The 23,255-nt window shown below is 51.9% G+C and overlaps 2 protein-coding genes across 12 annotated transcripts in view; both read right to left on the bottom strand.

Annotated features, from left to right (window-relative positions):
* The window catches only part of GYG2 (glycogenin 2), a 31,391-nt gene extending 29,376 nt beyond the window's left edge, over positions 1-2,015 (bottom strand). For 3 of the 6 annotated variants that reach the window (XM_055563206.1, XM_055563207.1, XM_055563202.1), the window contains exons 1-2: positions 1,670-1,900; positions 963-1,113 (exon numbers count right to left, since the gene is read on the bottom strand). In XM_055563206.1, the coding sequence (XP_055419181.1) occupies positions 963-969 (7 nt within the window). In that variant the 5' untranslated portion in view covers positions 970-1,113; positions 1,670-1,900. The other 3 variants (XM_055563205.1, XM_055563204.1, XM_055563203.1) reach the window with 3 other exon arrangements.
* Positions 2,016-7,736: 5,721 nt separating this feature from the next.
* The window catches only part of XG (Xg glycoprotein (Xg blood group)), a 40,968-nt gene continuing 25,449 nt past the window's right edge, over positions 7,737-23,255 (bottom strand). For 2 of the 6 annotated variants that reach the window (XM_055563283.1, XM_055563279.1), the window contains 6 exons: positions 22,111-22,155; positions 19,619-19,660; positions 18,290-18,334; positions 16,661-16,696; positions 14,027-14,137; positions 7,737-12,888 (listed from right to left, as the gene is read on the bottom strand). In XM_055563283.1, coding sequence (XP_055419258.1) covers positions 12,872-12,888; positions 14,027-14,137; positions 16,661-16,696; positions 18,290-18,334; positions 19,619-19,660; positions 22,111-22,155 — 296 coding nt within the window. In that variant the 3' untranslated portion in view covers positions 7,737-12,871. The remainder of the gene's footprint in view (positions 12,889-14,026; positions 14,138-16,660; positions 16,697-18,289; positions 18,335-19,618; positions 19,661-22,110; positions 22,156-23,255) is intronic. The other 4 variants (XM_055563281.1, XM_055563282.1, XM_055563285.1 and 1 more) reach the window with 4 other exon arrangements.

Below are 23,255 nucleotides of genomic sequence, written 5' to 3' on the forward strand. Positions count from 1 at the left end.
AAGGCAAAATCCCACATTCTGGGTAAGCTGGCCAAACCAGCCCTCTTCCCCACAAAAAAAAAAAAAAAAAAAAAAACAAACAAAAAAAACACAACAGGACAGACATCTTTCCCATGGGTGAAGGCTACATTTTATCATCCCATTTCTAAGCCTCTGAGATCCACTGTCCCAACTGGATGTCCCCGCCAAACCCGAGGGCAGGCAGAGAGGATGCAATTGAAGCCCTCGGGAGTCAGGGCTTGCCACAGTCCCAGCCATCCCACCAAAGGCAGCCTGCTGCCCAGCAGCGGGGATTAACCCCGGATCTTTATACGGGAATAAGCAACTCTGTCTCTGGTCTGATCTTGCTGAGGACCAAAGACGCTCTGTGTTCCCAGAGTTTTACGACCCGAACTTCCCATGGTTTTGCACGTCGGTAAGCCTCTCACACAGTTCCGTGCCTGCCAAGAAAATGGTCCGCCCAACCTCCAAGGGCTAAGCTTTCACAGAAGGAAAATTACCAAATCTCAGTGCCCCTTGACCATCTTTTTTTGAGGGCAGGAGGAGAAGGGGGCGACCCAGGGCGAGCACCTTGGATGGCTCGACTCAATGGATGTGAATTTCAGCAAACTCGGGGAGATGGTGATGGACAGGGAGGCCTGGCGCGCTGCAGTCCGTGGAGTAGCCAAGAGTCAGACACGACTGAGCCACTGAACAACAGCCAAAGTGTCCCTTGACGACACTAAACCTCAGTCCCTCCCCAGCCGCTGAGACCCACTGTCTCGCCCGTCACACCAAAGGACACCAAGCTCTCCAGCCCCCGGGGTGAGCGAGGGGCTGGGCGGACACAGCATGGTGGGAGCTGGAGAGTTTGGGGACCACTTTGTGCGGGCACAGCGGGGAGGTGGGGGTTCCCCCGCCCCCAGCGCAGTCCATCTCACCCAGGCTACGGAGGCTGGCCGCCAGGAGGGTTCTCCGCTTACCGGGCATGGTGTGGGCACAGCGCGCGGTGGGCACCACGCGGCCGAGGGCGCCCGGGCGCGGCGGGCTGCCTCTCTTCCGGGCTCCAGCCGCCCAGCCGAGCGGAGGCGTCGTCTGCGTCTCCAGGGGCCCCACCCGCTCCGAGTTCGAGGCCTGCAGAGACAGCTGGGCGCTCCAGATACCCGCACCGCCCCACGCCCCGGCCCCTCCCGAGTCAGCCCACGTCTCCGCCGCGCGCAGGGGCAGCCGCGGGCCCTCCCGCCGCCGGGGCGCCCCCGGATGGCCTCCGGGTCCCCCCGCCGCGCCCGGCACAGGTTCCAGGCGCCCCGCCCCCGCACACACCCCCATCCACGGCCGAGACTTTAGCGGCCTCGCTGCGCCTCCCACCTTGATCACTCCTTTCACCGCGTGTCTAGCCGTGGGCCCCGCCCCTCTCTGAGTCTGCGCTCCAGCAGCCCAAGTGCGCCCCAATTCCGCTCCCGGGTCCCCCCTCCGCTCGAGCGCCCAGGCTGCCCCCACGCCTCCGGAAGCTTCCTACACCTTCCACCCCCCCCAGCCTTCCACACCCCCGCGGCCCGCTCCTCCTCCGAGCTCCGGGAGCTTCGGGTTTCCGCCGCGCCCAGGCCGCCCCCACGTGGTGCGCTGGGGCAGCCCCGGGCCAGGCCTGCGCCCCCCTCCCCGGGCCCGGATCGCCGGCGGCGCCCCCCACCTTCTCCACGCTCCAGTAGTTGCTGGCCCGGGGTGGGCGGGGCGGCGCGCCGTCCAGAGATAGGCGGCTCTCCGGAAGGTCAGCTCCGCCCCAGCCGCGCGGCCCGCCTGGTGCCCCCGCTGAGGCCCCCGGGAAGGGAGGGCCTGGAGGCGGGCACCTCGGACTCCGCGCCCGCTCCCTCGGCCCCCTCCCCGCGGAATCCAGGCGTCTGGGGCGTCCTGGCTCTAAAACCTCTAACCTGTAACACGCCGCCCCCAAAGTCAATGTTTGCCCTGGCCTCAGGGCCCCAGGCCAGCGCGCGGCCCGGGGCAGAGGCCACGCTGGAAACGGGATCGTATGGCGGGAACGTGCGGTGAGCGGAGGAGGCGCGCGCGCGGGGCGTGGACAGTGCGTGGGTGCGTGCGGCGTGGACGGTGCTTGGGCGCAGGAGGGAGGGACTGATCAGACTCGGTGATGGAGAGAAGCGTAATGCGGGCGGATGAACCTGAGTAGACGAAGGGGAGAACACGGTTATGAGTGAATGCATGCCCGAGACAATGAATGAATGAGTTCCTGCGTGCCTGCCTGAGTGAATGAATGGATGAGCTCCCGAGTGGGTCCCTGAGTGAATGGAATGAGTGAGTTCCATGTGTGCCCGAGTGAAGGAATGAATGAGTTCAGTGTGCGTGCCCGAGTGAAGGAATGAATGAGTTCAGTGTACGTGCCCGAGTGAAGGAATGAATGAGTTCCCGTGTGCAGGCCTGAGTGAATGAATAAATGAACTCCCGAGTGCGTGCCTGAGTGAATGACTTCCTGTGTGCAGACCTGAGTGAATGAATGAGCTCCCCTGTACATGCCTGAGTGAATGAATGAATAAGTTCCCACGTACAGGGCCGAGTGAATCAATGAATGAGCTCCCGCGTGCAGGCCTGAGTGAATGAATGAGTCCCCTGTACATGCCTGAGTGAATGAATGAATAAGTTCCCGCGTACAGGGCCGAGTGAATCAATGAATGAGCTCCCGCGTGCAGGCCTGAGTGAATGAATGAGTCCCCTGTACATGCCTGAGTGAATGAATGAATAAGTTCCCGCGTACAGGGCCGAGTGAATCAATGAATGAGCTCCCGCGTGCAGGCCTGAGTGAATGAATGAGTCCCCTGTACATGCCTGAGTGAATGAATGAATAAGTTCCCGCGTACAGGGCCGAGTGAATCAATGAATGAGCTCCCGCGTGCAGGCCTGAGTGAATGAATGAGTCCCCTGTACATGCCTGAGTGAATGAATGAATGAGTTCCAGCGTGCAGGCCTGAGTGAATGAGTTCCTGTGTGCATGCCTGCCTGAATGAATGAATGAATGCCTGCAAGAAAGGGTGAGTGTGTGAATTCGTGAACGAGTGCTCGTCTGCTGGAGTGGGTGAATGAGTGAATTAATAATTCACGGATGCCTGAGTGCATGCATTAACTAAGCAAACACACAGGAGGGAGGAAGCAGATTGCTTTGGCCCAGAGGGAAAGAGAGGGTTAAAGAAGCCACATTCCAGGCTGGGGAAGGGGTTGGGGGGTGGTTCCTGGCACTTTCTCCTGCCTTGGGGGAGAAAATGAGACCCTTCCAGGCCAAGTGCAAATGCAGTCCTGGAGAAGGCAGATTCCTTCCCGCCTCATCCCTAAACCCACCCTTTCATTACTGCTCAGAAAGCATCCTAGGAATTCCACGCTCTACCCAGCTCTCTGGAAGTCCAGGAAACACCACGAGGCGGGTTGATAGGTTTGGAGGAAGTAGATATCACCCCCTCCCACCCACAGGAGCTGGACACCCTAACCCGTGCTGCACTCCAAGTCCTCCTCCCCCAGTGCCGGGGTCCAGCCCTGGTGGATCCAGGGAATTCGAAGCGGGGACGGCGTCGGCGAGGATCAGGAAACAACTGCTTAATTAAACTTTAATTAAGGATATAGAGTAATAGAATAAGGATAGCTCAGTGAGGAAATTCAGTGGAGAAAAGAGGCTGAAATAAGGATAGCTCAGTGAGGAAATTCAGTGGAGAAAAGAGGCTGAATAATTCAGCCAGAAGGTGAGAGAAAGAACGACATGGGGAGACCAAGTTTTGGTGAACAAGGCCCACACTTTATTTTCCAAAGTAGTTTTTATACCTTAAGTTATGCATAGAGGATAATGGGGGAAGGAGTAGAGTCATGCAGCAAGCCAGGCTTTCTTCCTGCAAACTTATCATATGCAAAAGCTTAGGTGATTTGCATCATCTTCTGGCCCGGAGGCCTGTTAACATTTTAAGACCCTTTCTTCAGAAAGCTTATTTTTCTCTAAAGGTGACTGGTCAGGAGCCACCCTCCAAAAGCATTAGATAAAGTTGCATTCCTACAGAGCAAAGGTGTGGTGGGCTATAACAAGAAAAAGAATTAACTCAAGGGTCCCAGGTTACAAACATTAAAGCTACTACTTACACCAATTATATTAATCAATACACTGCCAGGGACACAGCAGGTAAGGGATATGGAAACTTAGCAGCAAACATTGGCCCAACAAGTGAAAATCCCTTCACCAATACAATTTCTAATCAATCTTTTAACTGCTCAAAGGAATCTGTATTTAGACAGTTTAGAACATCTCATGCCTCTCACAGTTGGGAGGCTCTGAGCAATCACATGTGGCCGGAAAAACCTATTCAGGCAGGCTAGAGGATTTCCAAAGGAGTTTGTAGGTTGAAACACTGTCACACCCAGGAATTGTTAACTGGAGCCGTAAGCTAACTCTTTTTTCAGAGAGAGGTAGTGGGGGACAGCCCCCCGTAAAGTCAGAGGTGTAGGTGAAAGCACAAAGCAGAAAGTAGGCAGACTCTGGTTTTGGGGGGTAGATGCTTGAGAATTTCCAGGGGGACTCCTGAGGCTCGATCCCGCCTTTGCGTATGCCGAGCCTCCTTCCTCATGACCTTTGTCATGGGTGGAGCTCCTCACACTGGCTCCCGGCAGTGATAGAATTCCAGTTGAGCTATTCCAGATCCTGAAAGATGATGCTGTGGAAAGTGCTGCACTCAATATGCAATATGCACTCAATATGCAATATGCCGGCTCCCGGCACCCCAGCTTTTCCTTCCATGGGTCACAGCATCTTCCCGGACGTTCTGACAAACAGTCCCAGGTCTTGTTACACCCCTAGCCTCAGGAAACTGCGTGTTGGGGTCTTCCCTCTGTTACCAAGCTTCCCTCCCCCTGGTGGGTTCTGATTGCTGACTTGTGGGCTTGGGATGGCTGGAGCACCCTGTGGCTAGAGAGCGGGGGAAGTAGGTGGGAGCCAGAGAAGCAACTGAAGGGAGCTGGAGAGATGTTTGCATCTGTTCTTTTTCCAATTCTCATGTTTACTTCATATTGTCTGCGCGTGTACTGAGTGGCTTCAGTCATGTCTGACTCTCTGCAACCCTGTGGACTGTAGCCCGCCAGGCTCCTCTGTCCATGGGATTCTTCAGGCGAGAACACTGGAGTGGGTTGCCATGCCCTCCTCCAGGGGATCTTCCTGACCCAAGGATTGAACCCCCGTTTCCTCCATGGCAGGCAGATTGTTTACCGTCTAAACCACCAGGGAAGCCCAGTATGTACGTATCAATCTCAATTTCACATTTTATCCCACTCTTGATTTCTGCTTTGCAAATACGTTCATCTCTGCCATTTTTCTGGATTCCACATATACGCATTAACATATGATATCTGTCTTTCTGACTTCACTCTGTATAGACAGTCTCTGGGTGCACCCACATCTCTGCTAATGGCACAATTTCATTCCTTATTATGGCAGAGGTATTTAGTCCATCCTAAAGGAAATTAACCCTGAATATTCACTGGAAGGACTGATGCTGAAGCTGAAGCTCCAATCCTTTGGCCACCTGATGGGAAGAACTGACTCATTGGAAAAGACCCTGATGCTGGGAAAGATTGAAGGCAGGAGGAGAAGGGAACGACAGAGGATAAAATGGTTGGGTGGCATCATCGACTCAATGGACATGAGTTTGCATAAACTCTGGGAGATGGTGATGGACAGGGAGGCCTGGCGTGCTGTGGTTCATGGGGTCGCAGAGTCGGACACAACTGAGCGACCGAGCAACAACAGCAAAGAGAGCCGAAGGTGGTCAGCCTCAGACCATCCTCCCGGATCTCCGGGCAAAAGCTAGGTCTATTTTTAAACCCAGAGCAGACATCCTGCCATGGGCGCAGCTGGGTTCCTTTGGGGGTGGGGGGCGCTAGCCAGGAAGCCAGGTGACCTGTGGGCGCCATGAGCCCAAGGCGGTCTCTGCTCTTGGGTGCCTCACAAAGGATGATTGTCTGTTGCAAAACTGAGCCTCCCTTCTCCCAAGACATTGTTTGGAGAAAATGAGTCTTTGGTTGCTACATCAGATGCAATGTTGTTGGCAAGTTACAGGGCCCTTTGTGAGACATGGTTCAAGCCCACAAGCTAGAAAAGTATGCCAACCGGCTGGATTGCTTGCCGCATTTTTGTGACGAAAGCCTTGTGAGGAATCTTGAAAGGCAAGCAAGACAATGAGAACAAATTCTGCAGTATATCTATAAATGCATCCTTCTGTGTGCATCACGATTGCAATCATATATCCACATTTTAGGGCTTCCCCGGTGGGTCAGTAGTAAAGAATCCACCCGCAATGCAGACTCAGGAGACGCGGGTTCGATCCCTGGGTCGGGAAGATCCCCTGGAGGAGGGCATGGCAACCCTCCAGTGTTCTTGCCTGGAGAATCCCATGGACAGAGGAGCCTGGCAGGGCTACAGTCCGTGGGGTCACAGAGATTCAGACTCGACTGAGCGACTTTCATTTCACTGCTCTTTGCCACTCATGGATCCAGGAGTTACAGATACATCCATGTTTTCCCAAATGTATAGTCTAGTGGTGGGGAGAAGCCAGGCAATAAGCAATTGAAAGTCATACTTTATAAGTTGTTGGAAGTGGATATGGGAGACAGAGAGAGAGAGAACAAAAGTCTGAGCAGAGGAGGTGGGCAAGAAAGTGCCCTTGGCTACGATTGTAATGGTCTCATCTCTAATTAATGCCCCTCTGGTTTACAGCCAAAGGTGAGAGAGCCAGGTGGTGCCCCCAGCCCTCCACTCCAGTGGCAAAATGCTCTCTGCTTGTCAGTCCAACTTGTTCAGTCGCTCAGTCGTGTACGTCTCTTTGAGACCCTACAGACTGCAGCCTGCCAGGCCTCCCTGTCCATCTCCAACTCCCGGAGCTTGCTCAGACTCATGTCCATCGAGTTGGTGATGCCATCCAACCATCTCATCCTCTGTCGTCCCCTTCTCCTCCCGCCTTCAATCTTTCCCAGCATCAGGCTCTTTTCAAATGAATCAGCTCTTCCCATCAGGTGGCCAAAGGATTGGAGCTTCAGCTTCAGCATCAGTCCTGCCGATGAATATTCAGGACTGATCTCCTTTAGGATGGACTGGTTGGATCTCCTTGCAGTCCAAGCGACTCTCAAGAGTCTTCTCCAACACCACAGTTCAGAAGCATCACATCCAAGCACTGCTTTTATTTTTAGCTGAGGGGAGTTTGGGGCATCTGTCCAACCATGGACCATTTATGGAGCCCCAGCTATTTATGGACAGGCAGCTATCTTTGCCGCACACCTGTTCTAGAAGGGCGGGGAGGGAGGTGGCCAGGATAAAGGAGAGACGGCTGCAAAGCACAGATGTGCTCACAGCTCTGCTGGATTCCGGGGAACACGCTGCATTTATATTTGGAACTCCTGGGGACAAGCCTCCGTTTGGAAGGCGGGGCCTGGGTGGACGCCAACCCACACCCACTGAAGCCTGTCAACACCCAGGCCCAGAATAGTAGGCGATATGAAATCAGACAAGCTAATTCTATTATTCCCTCTGGAGTCTGACCTGCAGATAAGCGCTCATGGGAGGGGACTGGCTCTTGGACACCTTGATCCTGTTTTCACTTTTCGCGGCATCTTCTCTGTTTGCTAGGAAATCTCAGGAGACTTTTCACCAGTGAGAGTGGGCTTCTTGTGGCTCAGACAGAACTTGCGTTTGAGCACATTGTGACTCCAAGGAAAGCAAAAGGGTTGCTCAGTGGTTAGCGAGCTCTAACGGAGAGGACGCAGGTTCGATCCCTGGTCAGGGAACTAAGACGCTACATGCCGTGGAGCAACCAGACGGCCCGAGTGCCACAACTAGAGAAAGGCTGAGCACTGCAACAAAGACTCACAGCAGCCAAAAGTTGAAAAAATATATATTTTTTAATTTCAAAGAAACAAAGCAGAAGAGGCACTGAATTACCCCACCAAGACTAACGCTTATTCTAAAACTACATGGCAGATGCTGACTGTTTGCAGATGTATGGGCTTCCCAGGTGGCTCAGCGGTAAAGAATTTGCCTGCAATGTAGGAGACTCAGGAGACACAGGTTCGATCCCTGGGTCGGGATGATCCCCTGGAGGAGGAAACGGCAACCCACTCCAGTATTCTTGCCTGGAGAATCTCATAGACAGAGGAGCCTGGCGGGCTACAGTCCATGGGATCTCAAAGAGTCAAACATGACTGAGTGGCTAATACTTTCACTTTCAAAGGAGTTTTTATAAGAAGCCAGACAGTTAATGCTGTTTGCAGTGAAATGGATGGACCTAAAGAGTGTCATGCTGAGTGACCTGAGTCAGACAGAGAAGGAGAAATAGCATATGACATCCCTTACACGTGGAATCTGAAAAGATATGATACAAATGAACTTACTTAGAAAACAGAAACAGACTCAGAGACTTAGAGAGTGAACTTATGGTTGAGGCATGGGAAGGATGGGGGAAGGGACAGTTAGGGAGTCTGGGATGGACATGGACACACTGCTGTATTTAACATGGAGAACCAGCAAGGACCTGCTGTTCAGCACAGGGAGCTCTGCTCAATTCTCTGTAATAACCTTATGGTTCCCAGGGGGAAGGATGGGGGAAGGGACAGTTAGGGAGTCTGGGATGGACATGGACACACTGCTGTATTTAACATGGAGAACCAGCAAGGACCTGGTGTACAGCACAAGGATCTCTGCTTAATTTTGTGTGGCAGCCTGGATGGGAGGGGAGTTTGGGGGAGAATGGATACATGTATATATATATATGGTTGAGTCTCTTTGCTGTCCACCTGAAACTATCACAAGATTGTTTGTTAATTAGCTATACTCTAATACAAAAGTTTTTTTAAAAATAATGAAGCTAATGTTTTTTTTGGGGGGGGGGATAAAAGAAGCTAGAGGGTACAAAGAAACAGAGAATTGAACAACAAAATGTTAAGAAACATTTGCTGAAAGTAAAGATGATTCTGCTACACACGGTGGCTCCTTCAATGTGAAATACCGAAGATGCTGGAAATCTTGAACGTGGATCACAAGAAGTTTCAAGGAAACTGATTTCTGAGCACAGATAAAGGAGTCCTCCAAACCTACGCAAGAAACAGCCACCAAATCTACACTAAATTACCCAAAGGAAGATAAAAGAACAGATGCACGCACATATCCTCTGAAACAGTCCTCAAAATGAACAAGACCCGCGGCAGTCAGAAGAAAACACAATTTGAAAGTGAGATTCTATCACGTCAGCAGAAACATATGGTCACTAAGAGAGCTGCTCTGTTCCAGATATATACGTGTGTATACAATGTGCTGTCACAGAATATTCGATGTCTAGTGAATTTTCCGTGGAAAGAAAGAGGAAAGTCTCGCCCGAGCCGCCGTAAAAATCAACTGTGCTCGTGGCATGCCACACGCCTACAGAATCCAAGCAAAAATACTCAGAAAAATTCAGAAAGAACTCTTTCCCCCCAGCTTTACTGAGACATAATCTACACGTAGCATTGTAGAAGATTAAAGCGTACATTGGGACGAGGATACATTTCAGTGGGACGAGGATACATTTCAGTGGGACGATGATACATTTCAGTGGGATGACCATTGCAGATACATTTCAGTGGGATGACCATCGCAGCTATGCTTCTGTGGGATGATCACCGTAGCCTTGTCTGACATCTCCACCCTGTGACATAATTCTTTCTTTCTGAGGTGAGACTATTTAAAATCTTTCAAAATATAGGATACAGTTCCTTGGTGGCTCCAGGGGTAAAGAATCCGCCTGCCCATGCAGGAGACTGCAGTTCAAATCCCTGGGTTGGGAAGATTCCCTGGAGAAAGAGATGGAAGCTTACTCTAGTGTTCTTGCCTGGAAATTTCCGTGGACTGGGGCCCCTGGAGGGCTACAACCCATGGGTCTGCAAAGAGCTGCACACGACTTAGCGGCTGAACAACCACAGCCTCACCACCGTTTTGGAAGACAGATGCCAGAAATCAGTTTCCTTGAAACTTCTTGTGATCCACGTTCAAGATTTCCAAAACACTCGTTTTTCAAATGAGATGACGGATGCCCAGAGAGGTTGCCCAACTTGCCTAGGGTCACACAGCTTGACCTGGAGAAGCCAGACTGTGATTTCATGCTTTGGGCCTGAGTCCAGAGTTTAATCATACCTGGCTTCCCGTATCACCTGTATAGACAAGCTAGATGCATTCCTCATTCTTGCGTTTAAATTAGAAAAAAACCCCTCACCACTATGTACCCCAAATATATTCATCTCTGTATGACTTTTTAAGGATGTCTTTAACAGAATCCCACAAACTGGGCAGATGAAACAAGAAATATGTATCTTCTCCCAGTTTCAGAGTCTGGAAGTCCAAGTCCAAGGGGTGGGCAGGCCGGCACACCCTCTGAAGGTTATATGGGGCTCTGTCCTGGCTTGCGATAGCTCTTTGCCTTGTGGCTGGGCCGCTCCAAGCCACTCAGGTTCTTCTCCTCGTGTCTCTCTGTGTGTCTCTGAATTTCCCCTGTTATAAAGACACAGCTCATATTGCTTCAGAAGCCATCGTCCTGTTCTGAGTCATTGTCTTAACTGATCACAACTGTCCCCGATCTTTTGACACACAAGGTTCCACTCTGAGATGCCAAGGGTCAGGATATCAGCACATGAATTTTGATACCTCTGTGTGTGTGTGTGTGTGAGAGAGAGAGAGACTTGCTTTCCCTGCATTAAGAGCTGGAGGTGGGTCAGGAGCCTTGCATACAGTGGTTTATACTTGGAGAAAGGGTGTTCTCTTCTCTTTTCTGTTTCAGTGTAGTCGGTTTACAATGTTGTGTTTGTTTCCGGTATAGTCTTCCCTGGTGGCTCAGTTGGTAAACAATCAAATGCCAATGCAAGAGACCCAGGTTCCATCACTGATCAGGAAGATGCCCTGGAGGAGGGCACGGCAACCCACTCCAGTATTCTTGCCTGGGGAATCCCATGGACAGAGGAGCGTGGTGGGCTACGGTCGCTGAGGTCACAAAGAGTCCGATATGACTGACCGACTGACACATAAGGCAATTTCAGTTATTCATGGAGATACACATATATTCTTTTCCAGGATCATTTATTACCACATTTTGAGTAGAGTTCCCTGTGCTATCAAGTAAGACCTTGCTGTTTATCTATTCTACATATGGTATCGTGTATCTCTTCATCCCAAACTCCTAATTTATGCCTCCACGCTCTCCCCTTTGGTGACCAGGAGTTCGTTTTGTATGTCCATGAGTCTATCCCTGTTTTGTAAATAAGTTCATTTGTATCCGTTTTCTTAGATTCCACACGTAAGTGATATCATAGGGTATTTTGTGTTCCACAGACTTACGTCACTTACGGCAATACTCCCCAGGTCCACCCATGTTGCTGCATACGGCATGGGTGCATTCTTGTTCGTGGCCGAGTAATATTCCATCTGTACACATGTACCACATCGTCTTGGGCCATTCCTCCGTTGATGGACTCCTAGGCGTCCCCTGCCTTGGCTACTGGGGATACTGCTGCAGTGAACACTGGGGTGCAGGTATCTAAGGGGGAGCACCCACACATGAATATCTAGGATTTCCATGCATCATCTTTCTGCGTTCCAGACTCTAATGACCATCCTCCTCTTTGGTTCCGATACTCAAACCCTAAACGTTCTATCAGCGTTGATCTCAGTCCATCAGACTACACTAGTCTGCCCAAACTACCCATTCTCTCCTCTCCCCTAAAGAATGACTGAAACCCAAGCAAGCAGCTGGTCTACTTTTTAGATGCTGAGGGTAGACAGTTAGTCCAGGACAAAGAAAAGTATACACCAAGGAAAGCGCTGACGTTGTGTTAAGAACTGGTACCCACAGAGGGTCCAAGACCAAAAATGATACAAAAGGGTCTCGACATGTCAAAATCTCTATCCCTCGTTCTGAAAAAATAGTAGAAACCATACAATTTCATGGCAAAAAAACCAAAACACCCCAAGATCTCTCCCCAAGCAGGTTTCCACATCATGGGCCTTGCACTTAAATTTCCAGAAATCCAGCCTCATCCTCTGCAGGTGATAATACTTTTGTCAGCTGAGATAAAGGTCAAATGCTGCCCTTAGGGTAGAAACACATTCATTCCTGATTCACAGGCGGTGGTGAACAGGTCTGGATTCCTGACGTTAACTAAAGGTGCTTAGTTTCCCTGGTGGCTCAAATGGTAAAGCATATGCCTGCAATGCGGGAGACCCAGGCTGGATCCCTGGGTCAGGAAAGATCCCCTGGAGGAGGACATGGCAACCCACTCCAGGATTCTTGCCTGGAGAATCCCCATGGACAGAGCAGCCTGGTGGGCTACAGTCCAGGGGGTCGCAAAGAGTCAGTTGCCACTGAGTGACTAACACTTTCACTTTTGCAAGGAAGCTGTAGCCTCAGCTAAGCTTGTCTCCCCAGCTTGCTAGAAACCCAAGCAGCATCCATCCTTCAGAAGTCCTCCACGGCAGCCCCACCCGAGACCCCCAGCTATTCTCCAGGCTCCTGTGTTCTCTGACCACGTCAGTGGCCCGTGGTCCCAGCAGGACATACTCCAGAGCTCAGACCAGAGTCGGAACCTCTCAGCCCGCATGGCCGGTGGAACCCACAGATCAAGCAATCTCTTTACAATCCGAGATCCAGCTGTCCACCTCGTTCCCATCGGTGTATCTGAGGAATGAGGAGCCCCCTTTTTTGTGGGGCAGCACGTGTATTGCAGACAGAAGAGAAGACCCTCCAGGGCAGCGAGTGAAGCCAAGAATGAAAAGGAACATTCCACAGGATTGACAGGGTTGTCATCTGAAGGGAGGTTTTCTCAGAGCGGCAGGTGGATTTTGAAGACCTCAGATGGTCCGTGGTTCTGCAAGGAAACATTGAAAGCAAGACGTCATACTTAGGGTAAACACACACACACACACACTTCGGTGGATTGATCTTCAAGCACTGTTAATTTTTTTCACTGTAGAGGCGGCAGAGGATGAGATGGTTGGATGGCATCACTGACTCAATGGACATGAGTCTGAGTAAACTCTGGGAGTTGGTGATGGACAGGGAAGCCTGGCATGCTGCAGCCCACGGGGTCACAAAGAGTCGGACACGACTGAGTGACTCAACAACAACATCTATGATGAGGCATGTGGTCCAGAATGTAATTGGTTTTATTTTTTTTTTCAGAAACTCCTGCTTCCCCCCTCCCAAACTTTCAGGCTGGGGTGTTCTTTAGACCAAGGCGCTTCCTGGCCAGGGTGTAAGTCAATACCACCCAAACACCAGCAGAGGGAGGCAGAGGGCAGCTATTGAGATTTTGAAGTTTCCCAAATCCAAAACAAAAACAGGATTGGAATACACTTCTGTTTCATAGCTTCCCTCACGGGCAGTGGAAACCTCACTCTGGCAAAACCCAGATAGATGCCGACATGAGTGGTCTCAAGTCCAAAGCTTGAGAGAATCTAGATTAACGTCTGAGCTGTTGCTTCTTCTGCAAGAAAGCATCTCTTCCCCGACCACCTCTTTAGCGATGTCTCGGAATTTCCTGGATCAGCAGCCAGGATCTCTGCTCCCAAAGGCAGCTCCCTGCGCTTGTAATTCTGCAAACCCAGGAGCTTGGACCCAAAGTTGAAGCAGAAGCCCTACCCGGCCCCCCACCACCCCCTGCACAAACTCGTTTCCCTGGAGGTCGTGTGTGCGTGCGGGGTTGTTCAGTCATGTCTGACTCTTTGCGACCCCGTGGACTGCAGCCCAGCAGGCTCCTCTGTCCATGAGGTTTTCCAGGCAAGGAGACTGGAGTGGGTTGCCGTTTAGCTGGTTCTTTTTAATCCCCTCCACTCCATCTAACCACTGCCCTCTACCATCTCCCCACTGGGAACGACTAACTTTTTGTCTGTATCTGTGAGTCTGCCTCTTTTTCATTCACTCACGTATCTATATATCTTTTTAAAATCGGGCTTTACCAGTTAAGGCAGACACAATTGGGGGCGGGGGTGGGGGGGAGGACTTGCCGTTTGTCCTGAGAGAGTTTCTCCTCTGGTTATAGTGCCTGACCGCCAGCCCGATCAGGGTCACCACCACCATGGAGACGATGGGAGATACAATTTTCGCTATCATGTTGCCTGTAGGAATGCAGGGGAACAAGACGGTCTCAGGAAAAACATCTCCAGTGGGGACAGCGTGTATTCCCAGCGACTCCCCACTCACCCCCGCCCCCGGCCCTCCCCGCCCTCCTATTCACGGGAAAAGGATGGAATTCATGCAAGAAGCCCAAGGGATGCATCCTGCTTTATGTAAGGGCGCTTACTAACCACGTCTGATCAGTCTGCGTCATCCAACGGTTTTGTATAGAATATATATATATATATATATATATATATATTTAATTTAATGGGTGTGTTTGGATGAATTTGTATCTTTGGGGACAGAAAATGTTGACTCATGTTCTTCAGTCACTCAGTCGTATCCAACTCTGTGTGACTATGGACCGCAGCACGCCAGGCCTCCCTGTCCATCACCATCTCCCAGAGCTTGCTCAGACTCGTGTCCGCTGAGTGGGTGATGCCATCCAACCATCTCATCCTGTGTCGTCCCGTTCTCCTCCTGCCTTCCATCTTTCCCAGCATCAGGGTCTTTTCCAGTGAGTCAGCTCTTCACATCAAGTGGCCAAAATATTGGAGTTTCAGCTTCAGCATCAGTCCTTCCAATGAATATTCAGGACTGATTTCCTTTAGGATGGACTGGTTGGGTCTCCTTACAGTCCAGGGAAATGCGTGTATAAAGTGCAGAGCAGCCCAGGGGTCACCCGGCCAGTTACCCCTGTAGCCCCCACATCCATCCCATTCCATACTCTGGCCCCACAGATAATACAGTTCCTGGGGCTCCGTTCAAAGCTAGCACAACACCTCTGTCTCCTGTCCTGCCCGACGCCCACACATCTGTAGACTGTGCCTTGGAGATGTCCCATCCAGGAGCAGTCATTCTGTCTTCCAGCCCACCCCAATCCTGGGTGAGTCCTCTGTCCTGGCGAAAGTGAAAAAGTCTTAGCCGCTTCATTTGTGTCCAACTCTTTGTGACCCCACGGACTGTAGCCCCACCAGGCTTTGTCTTTCCATGGGATTCTCCAGGCCAGAATACTGGAGTGGGTAGCTTTTCCCTTCTCCAAGGGATCTTCCCAACAAAGGAATCAAACCAGGGTCGCCTGCATTGCAGACGGATTCTTTACCAGCTAAGCCACCAGAGAAGACTGAGAATACCGGAGTGGGTAGCCCATCCCTTCCCCAGGGGATCTTCCCAACTCAGGAATCGAACTGGGGTCTCCTGTATTGCAGGCGGATTCTTTACCAACTGAGCTGTCAGGGAAGCCCCTGTCTTGCCACGGACTCCATGAATCTGTGTGTCAGACCTGAATCTTGTCTGGGGAGCACCGCTCCTCCCCTACCTCCAGTCCACGAGGAGGAAAGCACCCGTGGCCTTCACAAACGTCCCGTAAACACCCAGGCCCCCCGGGAAACGGCAATATGTCCTGCAAAGGGCAATACCATGGCCCCGCCTGGGTCCTGGGCCTGACGGGTTAGAAAGACAGCTCTGTCCCTTATTTCTCCCCCAGAGCCTTGGGGTCGGCTGTGCGGCTCCACCATCACCCTGCACTCGTGTCAGCCTCCAGATCCCCAAGAGGCTGGTCTCCGCCGTCCCAGCGACACACGGCATACGCCCGCTGGCCGGATCCCAGGCCTCCCCTGCGGACCCGTGACGGGGCGGGCGGGGCCCCGCTGGGGGCCTCTCAGGGAGTGAAGGCTGTGTTTTCTCTGCTGCTCTCCTTTGAGGCTTGAGGTCAGCTGTGGTCAACGAAATGGGCACCGGCGGTGGGCAGCAGGAGCTCCAAGCACCACAGCCGCCCTCGCAGAGCCTCAGGCATCTTTCAGCTCCGAGTTGGTCCCCAGAGCATCAGGCATCTGTCAGCTACAATTGGTCCCTGCAGCCCCAGGCATCTTTCAGCTCCCAGTCGGTCGCCAGAGCCCCAGACATCTTTCAGCTCCAAGTTGGTCCCTACAGCCCCAGGCATCTTTCAGCTCTGAGTCGGTCCCCAGAGCATCAGGCATCTTTCAACTCCAAGTTGGTCCCCAGAGCATCAGGCATCTTGCAGCTCCCAGTCAGTCCCCAGAGCCCCAGGCATCTTTCAGCTCCAAGTTGGTCCCCAGAGCATCAGGCATCTTGCAGCTCCGAGTCGGTCCCCAGAGCATCAGGCATCTTGCAGCTCCGAGTCGGTCCCCAGAGCATCAGGCATCTTTCAACTCCAAGTTGGTCCCCAGAGCATCAGGCATCTTGCAGCTCCCAGTCGGTCGCCAGAGCCCCAGGCATCTTTCAGCTCCAAGTTGGTCCCCAGAGCATCAGGCATCTTGCAACTCCGAGTCGGTCCCCAGAGCATCAGGCATCTTTCAACTCTGAGTCGATTCCCACGTCTCCTTCTCTGACCCCCATGGGACAGACCCCGCCTGGAAGGAGCTTCTGAACGCCCACACAGAGAGAGAAGGTGGTCCCTGAAAGCCCTCCGTGGAAACAATACCATGCCTGCCCGGGCCCCTCTGCAGCCACGAGGGGAGCCCGCCCCTCGGAAGGCCGGGAGCCCTGTCCCCGGGCCGTACCTTGCTGGTTGCCGGGTGTGGAGTGGCCGGCTCCACCTGGAAGGGGACAAGCACACACTCACATGGTATTCGGAAGAGCTGGTCACCGGCTGCCTGCTGCTGGGAGGCGGGCATTACACGTCCAAGCAGGGGAGGGGGCGGGGTGAGGCTGTCACCTCAGGGCGTAGGGATACACACAAAGGCGTGCACAAGAAGCATGCGCACACACCCAAATACACACACGCACGCACACACACACACCCATATACACACATGCACACACACCCATATACACACATGCACACACACACACCCATATACACACATGGACACACACCCCCATATACACACATGCACACACACACAATATCCTACACACACAACACATGGACACACCCATATACACATATGCGCACAAACATCCCCCCCACACACCCATATACACACATGCACACACACACACACCCATATACACACATGCACACACATACAACATCCCCCACACACAACACACACCCATATACATGTGTGTACATACATTCAACACACCACACATACATCCCATACACACAACACATCGACACACCCATATACACATGCACACACACACAACATCCCCCACACACATCGACACACCCATATGCACGAATGTACATACATGCAACACACACACAACACACACCCAAATACACACATGCACACATATCCCACATACAACACACAGATATACACACATGCACACACATGCACACACAACCCATATACACACATGTACATACATGCAACACACCACCCACCCGACACACACCATACCCATATACACACATGTACATACACGCAACACACACAACACCCCACAACACACATCCATATGCATACATGTACACACAGCCCACACACATGAACATACATGCAAACTCCACACACATACATGCATGCACACAAAACACACCACCACACATGCAACAACTCACATACATACAGACACGCACATACAACACACGGACACACCCATATGCATAATGCACACCTGCGTATACACATATGCACACATGTACAACACAAGCACACGTCCACACACACACATCGGCACAGCCATGTGTGCACACAGGCAGGCGTGCACACAAGCATCACAAGCACTGTGCCTGTGTGGACATGACCGTGGACACACACATACGTATCTCCACATGTGTGTGCGCAGTACACGCCCACACATGTACACATGAAGACACAAGACCTGCACATATGTCCACATGCACACATTCACCCTGACCCACACACCCACAGCACACACACGGGCACGTGTGTCTCAAATTCATACTCACGCATGCACAGACACACAGCACGAAGGCACATGTGAACCTATGTCCACATGTATAAAAGCAAGCGCCCTCCAAGCCACACGCACGGACATCCACGTGCAGGGACACACACATGTCACATGCGTGTGCACAGGCAGTAACACGCGTGAGCGAGCTTTCATTTCTTGGACGGATTGCGACCCGCGTCCCATGCAAACCCCTCCCCAGCTTCGGTGCTCAGTGAGGACGCCGATCAGAGACCCAGGCGGTCAGGCAGCGCCCACACGGGGGTTAGCTCCTCAGCAGGAGAGCTTCTCCTGCTTTGGCTTTTATGAAAGACCTCCTTTACCATAATAAATGCCAGGGAAGCGGAGTCTGTTGCGCCCTCCTTGCCCTGCAGGAAAGAAAGGCCATGTGAAGAGGAAGGTAAGGCCCAGAAATGCCGGAGACATCCCCAAAGGAAGCTTCAAGAAAGACAGGACCCAGAAGCAGAGGCTGTGATATCCGGGCAAAAGCCCCACCCGGATTGTCCCTGAGCCAGAGAAGAGACAAGCATACCCCGGACATTCACTGGCGGCACCAAGTCGGGCTGAGCTCATCTTGCAAGTTCAGCAGGTCTCCTAATGCCAGGGGCACGCTGACCCCCAGCTGCAAGAGAGGGGGCTTGCCTGAGCTCAAAACCCCACTTCTCAGCGCGTCCAGGGAGAAGGCCAGTCCCCAAGGCCAGGAAGCATGCCCCACAGGCAGCAGACAGTCATCTCAGGACTGAGCAATAAAGGACCTTTCTCCACACCTTGTGTCCAGAGGGCAATTTTTTTTTTTCCCCTCTTTTTGGCTGCATGCAGGATATGCAGGATGTTAATTCCCTGATCAGGCACTGATCCCAGATCCTGCCAGTGAGAGCCCACCATCCTAATGACTGGATCACCAGGGAAGTCCCCAGGGAGTAATTTTTAAAACGTGATTCCCTGGGGGCTCAACATGGTAAAGAATCTGCCTGCAATGCAGGAGACCCAGGTTCGATCCCTGGGTCAGAAAGATTCCCCGGGAGGAGGGCATGGCAACCGAGGGCAGTATTCTTGCCTGGAGTATCCCACGGAGGGAGGAGCCTGGAGGGCTACAGTCCATGGGGTCGCAAAGAGTCAGAGACGACTTAGCGACTAAACAGCACCAACATCTATATTGACAAAGTATTACATGAGTACTTTGTACAAGGTTTCATGGGGATTCTGTCTCAGTTTAGAAACATGGATCCAGTGCCTTTTGCTTTTCTGGCTCAATTAGCTCCCCAGTTCACTTTACAGCACCAGAGACCCTCTGGAGATTTCTAGATCCACCCCTCGCTTTGAGAAAAGCTCGGTATAGACAAGAATGGAGTTTCTTACTCCCAGGGTAAATTCCTTTCTTTCTTGGCATGATGTACTATCTACACAAAGAATCCGCAATTCCTGGGCTGTTCTCTGCCTAATGAGCTTGCAGCCCGGGGCTCTGTGTCTTGTTTCCTGGATAGAGGGGTGTGGGGTCAACCCCGGACACCTGGACGAAACCAAGCTGACGGTCAGCAGTGAAGCGGCCCACACCCAAGACCCAGGAGGAAGCTCTAATGGGAGCCCCGGAAAAGCCCACGCAGCCCCGCCAGCCCCACGGGCCCCAGCGGTGCATGAAGCGAGCCTGTTACCGTAGCCGTCGTGCCCCGGCTGGAATCCGCCACCGCCGCCTCCTGCAGGAGAGAAGAGGGATGTGACAGCCATTCGCAGCGTGGACCTTGGGGTCCAGCAGGCATCCGCCCGGCTGGCACCAAAGCCGGACCGAACAGTCACCCCCAAAAGAGTGCCTGCTCTCCAGTGGCTCAGTCGTGTCTGACTCTTTGTGACCCCGTGGACCGCAGCACGCCAGGCTTCCCTGTCCATCAGCAACTCCCGGAGCTTGCTCAAACTCATGTCCGTCGAGTCGGTGATGCCATCCACCCATCTCCTCCCCTGTGGCCCCCTTCTCCTCCTGCCCTCAATCTCTCCCAGCATCAGGGTCTTGTCCACTGAGTCGTCTGGAGCCCTATGTAGTGGAAAAGCTCGGGACCTTCCAGAAAATGCTCTAAGGAGTCCCTCCCCCGGAGGCATGGCTTCTGGATGGAAAAACTCATGCCACAGAGAGCCCTTCAGAAAGCTGTGTGTTTTCAGAGATTACGCATGCCCCCCGCCTATGCCGATATAGGGCTTCAAGGTAACACAGGCTTACCCCCACCTCCAGGGACGCAGTTCTATCATGCTAGAAGTCAACTGCATCACATTAAACATACATTTTTTGGGGGAAGATACACAGAGACACTTCTGCAAAGGTTGGTATAGACACAACATCTGTGTAAACAGAGGTGTGTGTGCGTGACAGTCACTCATTCGTGTCCGACTCTCTGTGACCCCGTGGACTACAGCCTGGGAGGCTCCTCAGTCCATGGGATTCTCCAGGCAAGAATCCTGGAGTGGGTGGTCATGTCCTCCTCCAGGGGATCTCCCGACCCAGGAATGGAACTCAGGTCTACTGCACTGCAGGCCGATTCTCTACTCCTGAGCCACCTGGGAAGCCCACAGATAGCGACTTAGGACTATAGCTAGATATAGATAAAAATACAGATACAGATGTAGGTATAGGTGTAGACAGATATAGATACAGAAATAGAGAAAGATACAGATATAGATGCTGGTATAGCTGTAGACAGATATCGATATACAAATAGGTACAGATACAGATATATAGGTGGGCTTCCTTGATAGCTCAGTTGGTAAAGAATCCGCCCTGCAATGCAGGAGACCCCGGTTTGCTTTGTGGGCTGGGAAGATCTGCTGGAGAAGGGATAGGCTACCCACTCCAGTATTCTTGGGCTTCCCTGGTGGCTCAGCTGGTGAAGAATCTGCCTGCAATGCGTGAGACCTGGGTTCGATCCCTGGGTTGGGAAGATCCCCTGGAGGAGGGCATGGCAACGCATTTCAGTATTTTTGCCTGGACAAGAATGCTTGCCTGGGATACTCTGTCCAGCATCAAATGGACAGAGGAGCCTAGTGAGCTAGAGTTCATGGGGTCGCAAAGAGTTGGACACAACTGAGCGACTGACCACAGCACAGATATAGCTATAGATATACATGTGCATATATACAGACATAGATATACATATACCAAGGCAATGGTACCTGACTCCGGTACTTTTGCCTGGAAAAGGCCCTGGACGGAGGAGCCTGGTAGGCTGCGGTCCATGGGGTCGCTAGGAGTCGGACACGACTGAGCGACTTCGCTTTCACTTTTCACTTTCATGCATTGGAGAAGGAAATGGCAACCCACTCCAGTGTTCCTGCCTGGAGAATCCCAGGGATGGGGGAGCCTGGTGGCATCCGTCTATGGGGTCACACAGAGTTGGACACGACTGAAGTGACTTAGCATAGCATAGCATAGATAAACAGACATATATAAATATATATTCATAAATACATACAGGTAAACATAGATATAAATCAATGTACATGTAGATATAGGTATAGATAGATATACATATAGCTATACATATAAATATATATACAGATATAGATATAGATACGCTTATAGATAAACATAGATATAGATATAAATACATATAGATACATATATTGATCCAGGTAACATAGCTGTAGATAGAAATATATATGCAGGTACGGATATATTTCTGCATATAGATAAATATAGATATAGATACATATACATACAGATACACATGGATCAAGGTCTAGATACAGATACAGACAGATATGCACATAGATACAGATTTAGCTACGCCCTGACCCGCACACCCACAGCGCGCACACACGTGCAAATTCATACTCACGCATGCACAGACAGATAGCGCGAAGGCACATGTGAACCTATGTCCACATGTATAAAAGCAAGCGCCCTCCCAGCCACACACCACACATCCACGTGCAGGCACACACACATGCCACACGCGTGTGCACAGGCAGTAACACGCATGAGCAAGCCTTCATTTCTTGGACGGATTGTGTCCCGCGTCCCATGCAAACCCCTCCCCAGCTTCAGTGCCCATTGAGGACGCCGATCAGAGACCCAGGCAGTCAGGCAGCACCCACGCGGGGGTTAGCTCCTCAGCAGGAGAGCTTCTCCTGCTTTGGCTTTAAGAAAGACCTCCTTTACCATAATTAATGCCAGGTGAGCCGGGTATGTTGCGCCCTCCTCGCCCTGCAGGAAAGAAAGGCCAGGTGAAGAGGAAGGGAAGGCCCGGAAATGCCGGAGACATCCCCAAAGGAAGCTTCGAGAAAGACAGGACCCCGAAGCAGAGGCGGTGACATCAGGCAAAAGCCCCACCCAGATCTTCCCGAGCCAGAGAAGAGACAAGCGCACCCCGGACATTCTTCCTGGCCGCACCGAGTCAGGCTGAGCTCATCTTGCAACTTCAGCAGGTGTCCTAATGCCAGGGGCATGCTGACCCCCAGCTGCGAGAGAGGGGGCTTGCCTGAGCTCAAAACCCCACTTCTCAGCGCATCCAGGGAGAAGTCCAGTCCCCAAGGCCAGGAAGCATGCCCCACAGGCAGCAGACAGTCATCTCAGCAACTGAGAAATCAAGGTCCTTGCTCCACACCTTCTTATCTCCAGAGGGCAATTTGCTTTTTCTTTCTGTTTTTAGCTGCATGCAGGATATGCAGGATGTTAATTCCCTGAACAGGCACTGATCTGATCCTGCCAGTGAGAGCCCACCGTCCTAATGACTGGATCACCAGGGAAATCCCCAGGGAGTAATTTTTAAAAAGCGATTCCCTGGGGGCTCAACATGGTAAAGAATCTGCCTGCAATGCAGGAGACCCAGGTTCCATCCCTGGGTCAGAAAGATTCCCCTGGACGAGGGCATGGCAACCGACCACAGTATTATTGCCTGGAGTATCCCACAGACAGAGGAGCCTGGCAGGCTACAGTCCACGGAGTTTCAGAGTCAGAGACCACCTAGCGACTAACAGGACCAACATCTATATTGACAAAGTATCACATGACTACTTTGTACAAGGTTTCATGTGGATTCTATCTCAGTTTAGAAATGTGGATCCAGTGCCTTTTGCTTTTCTGGCTCAATTAGCTCCCAAGTTCACTTTACAGCACCAGAGACCCTCTGGAGATGTCTAGATCCACTCCTCACTTTGAGAAAAGCTCCGTAGAGACAAGAATGGAGTTTCTTACTCCCAGGGTAAATTCCTTTCTTTCTTGGAATGACGTACTATCTACATAAAGAATCCGCAATTCCTGGGCTGTTCTCTGCCTAATGAGCTTGCAGCCTGGGGCTCTGTGTC

Source organism: Bubalus kerabau, chromosome X (assembly GCF_029407905.1).
Source record: "Bubalus kerabau isolate K-KA32 ecotype Philippines breed swamp buffalo chromosome X, PCC_UOA_SB_1v2, whole genome shotgun sequence".
NCBI lineage: Eukaryota > Metazoa > Chordata > Mammalia > Artiodactyla > Bovidae > Bubalus > Bubalus kerabau.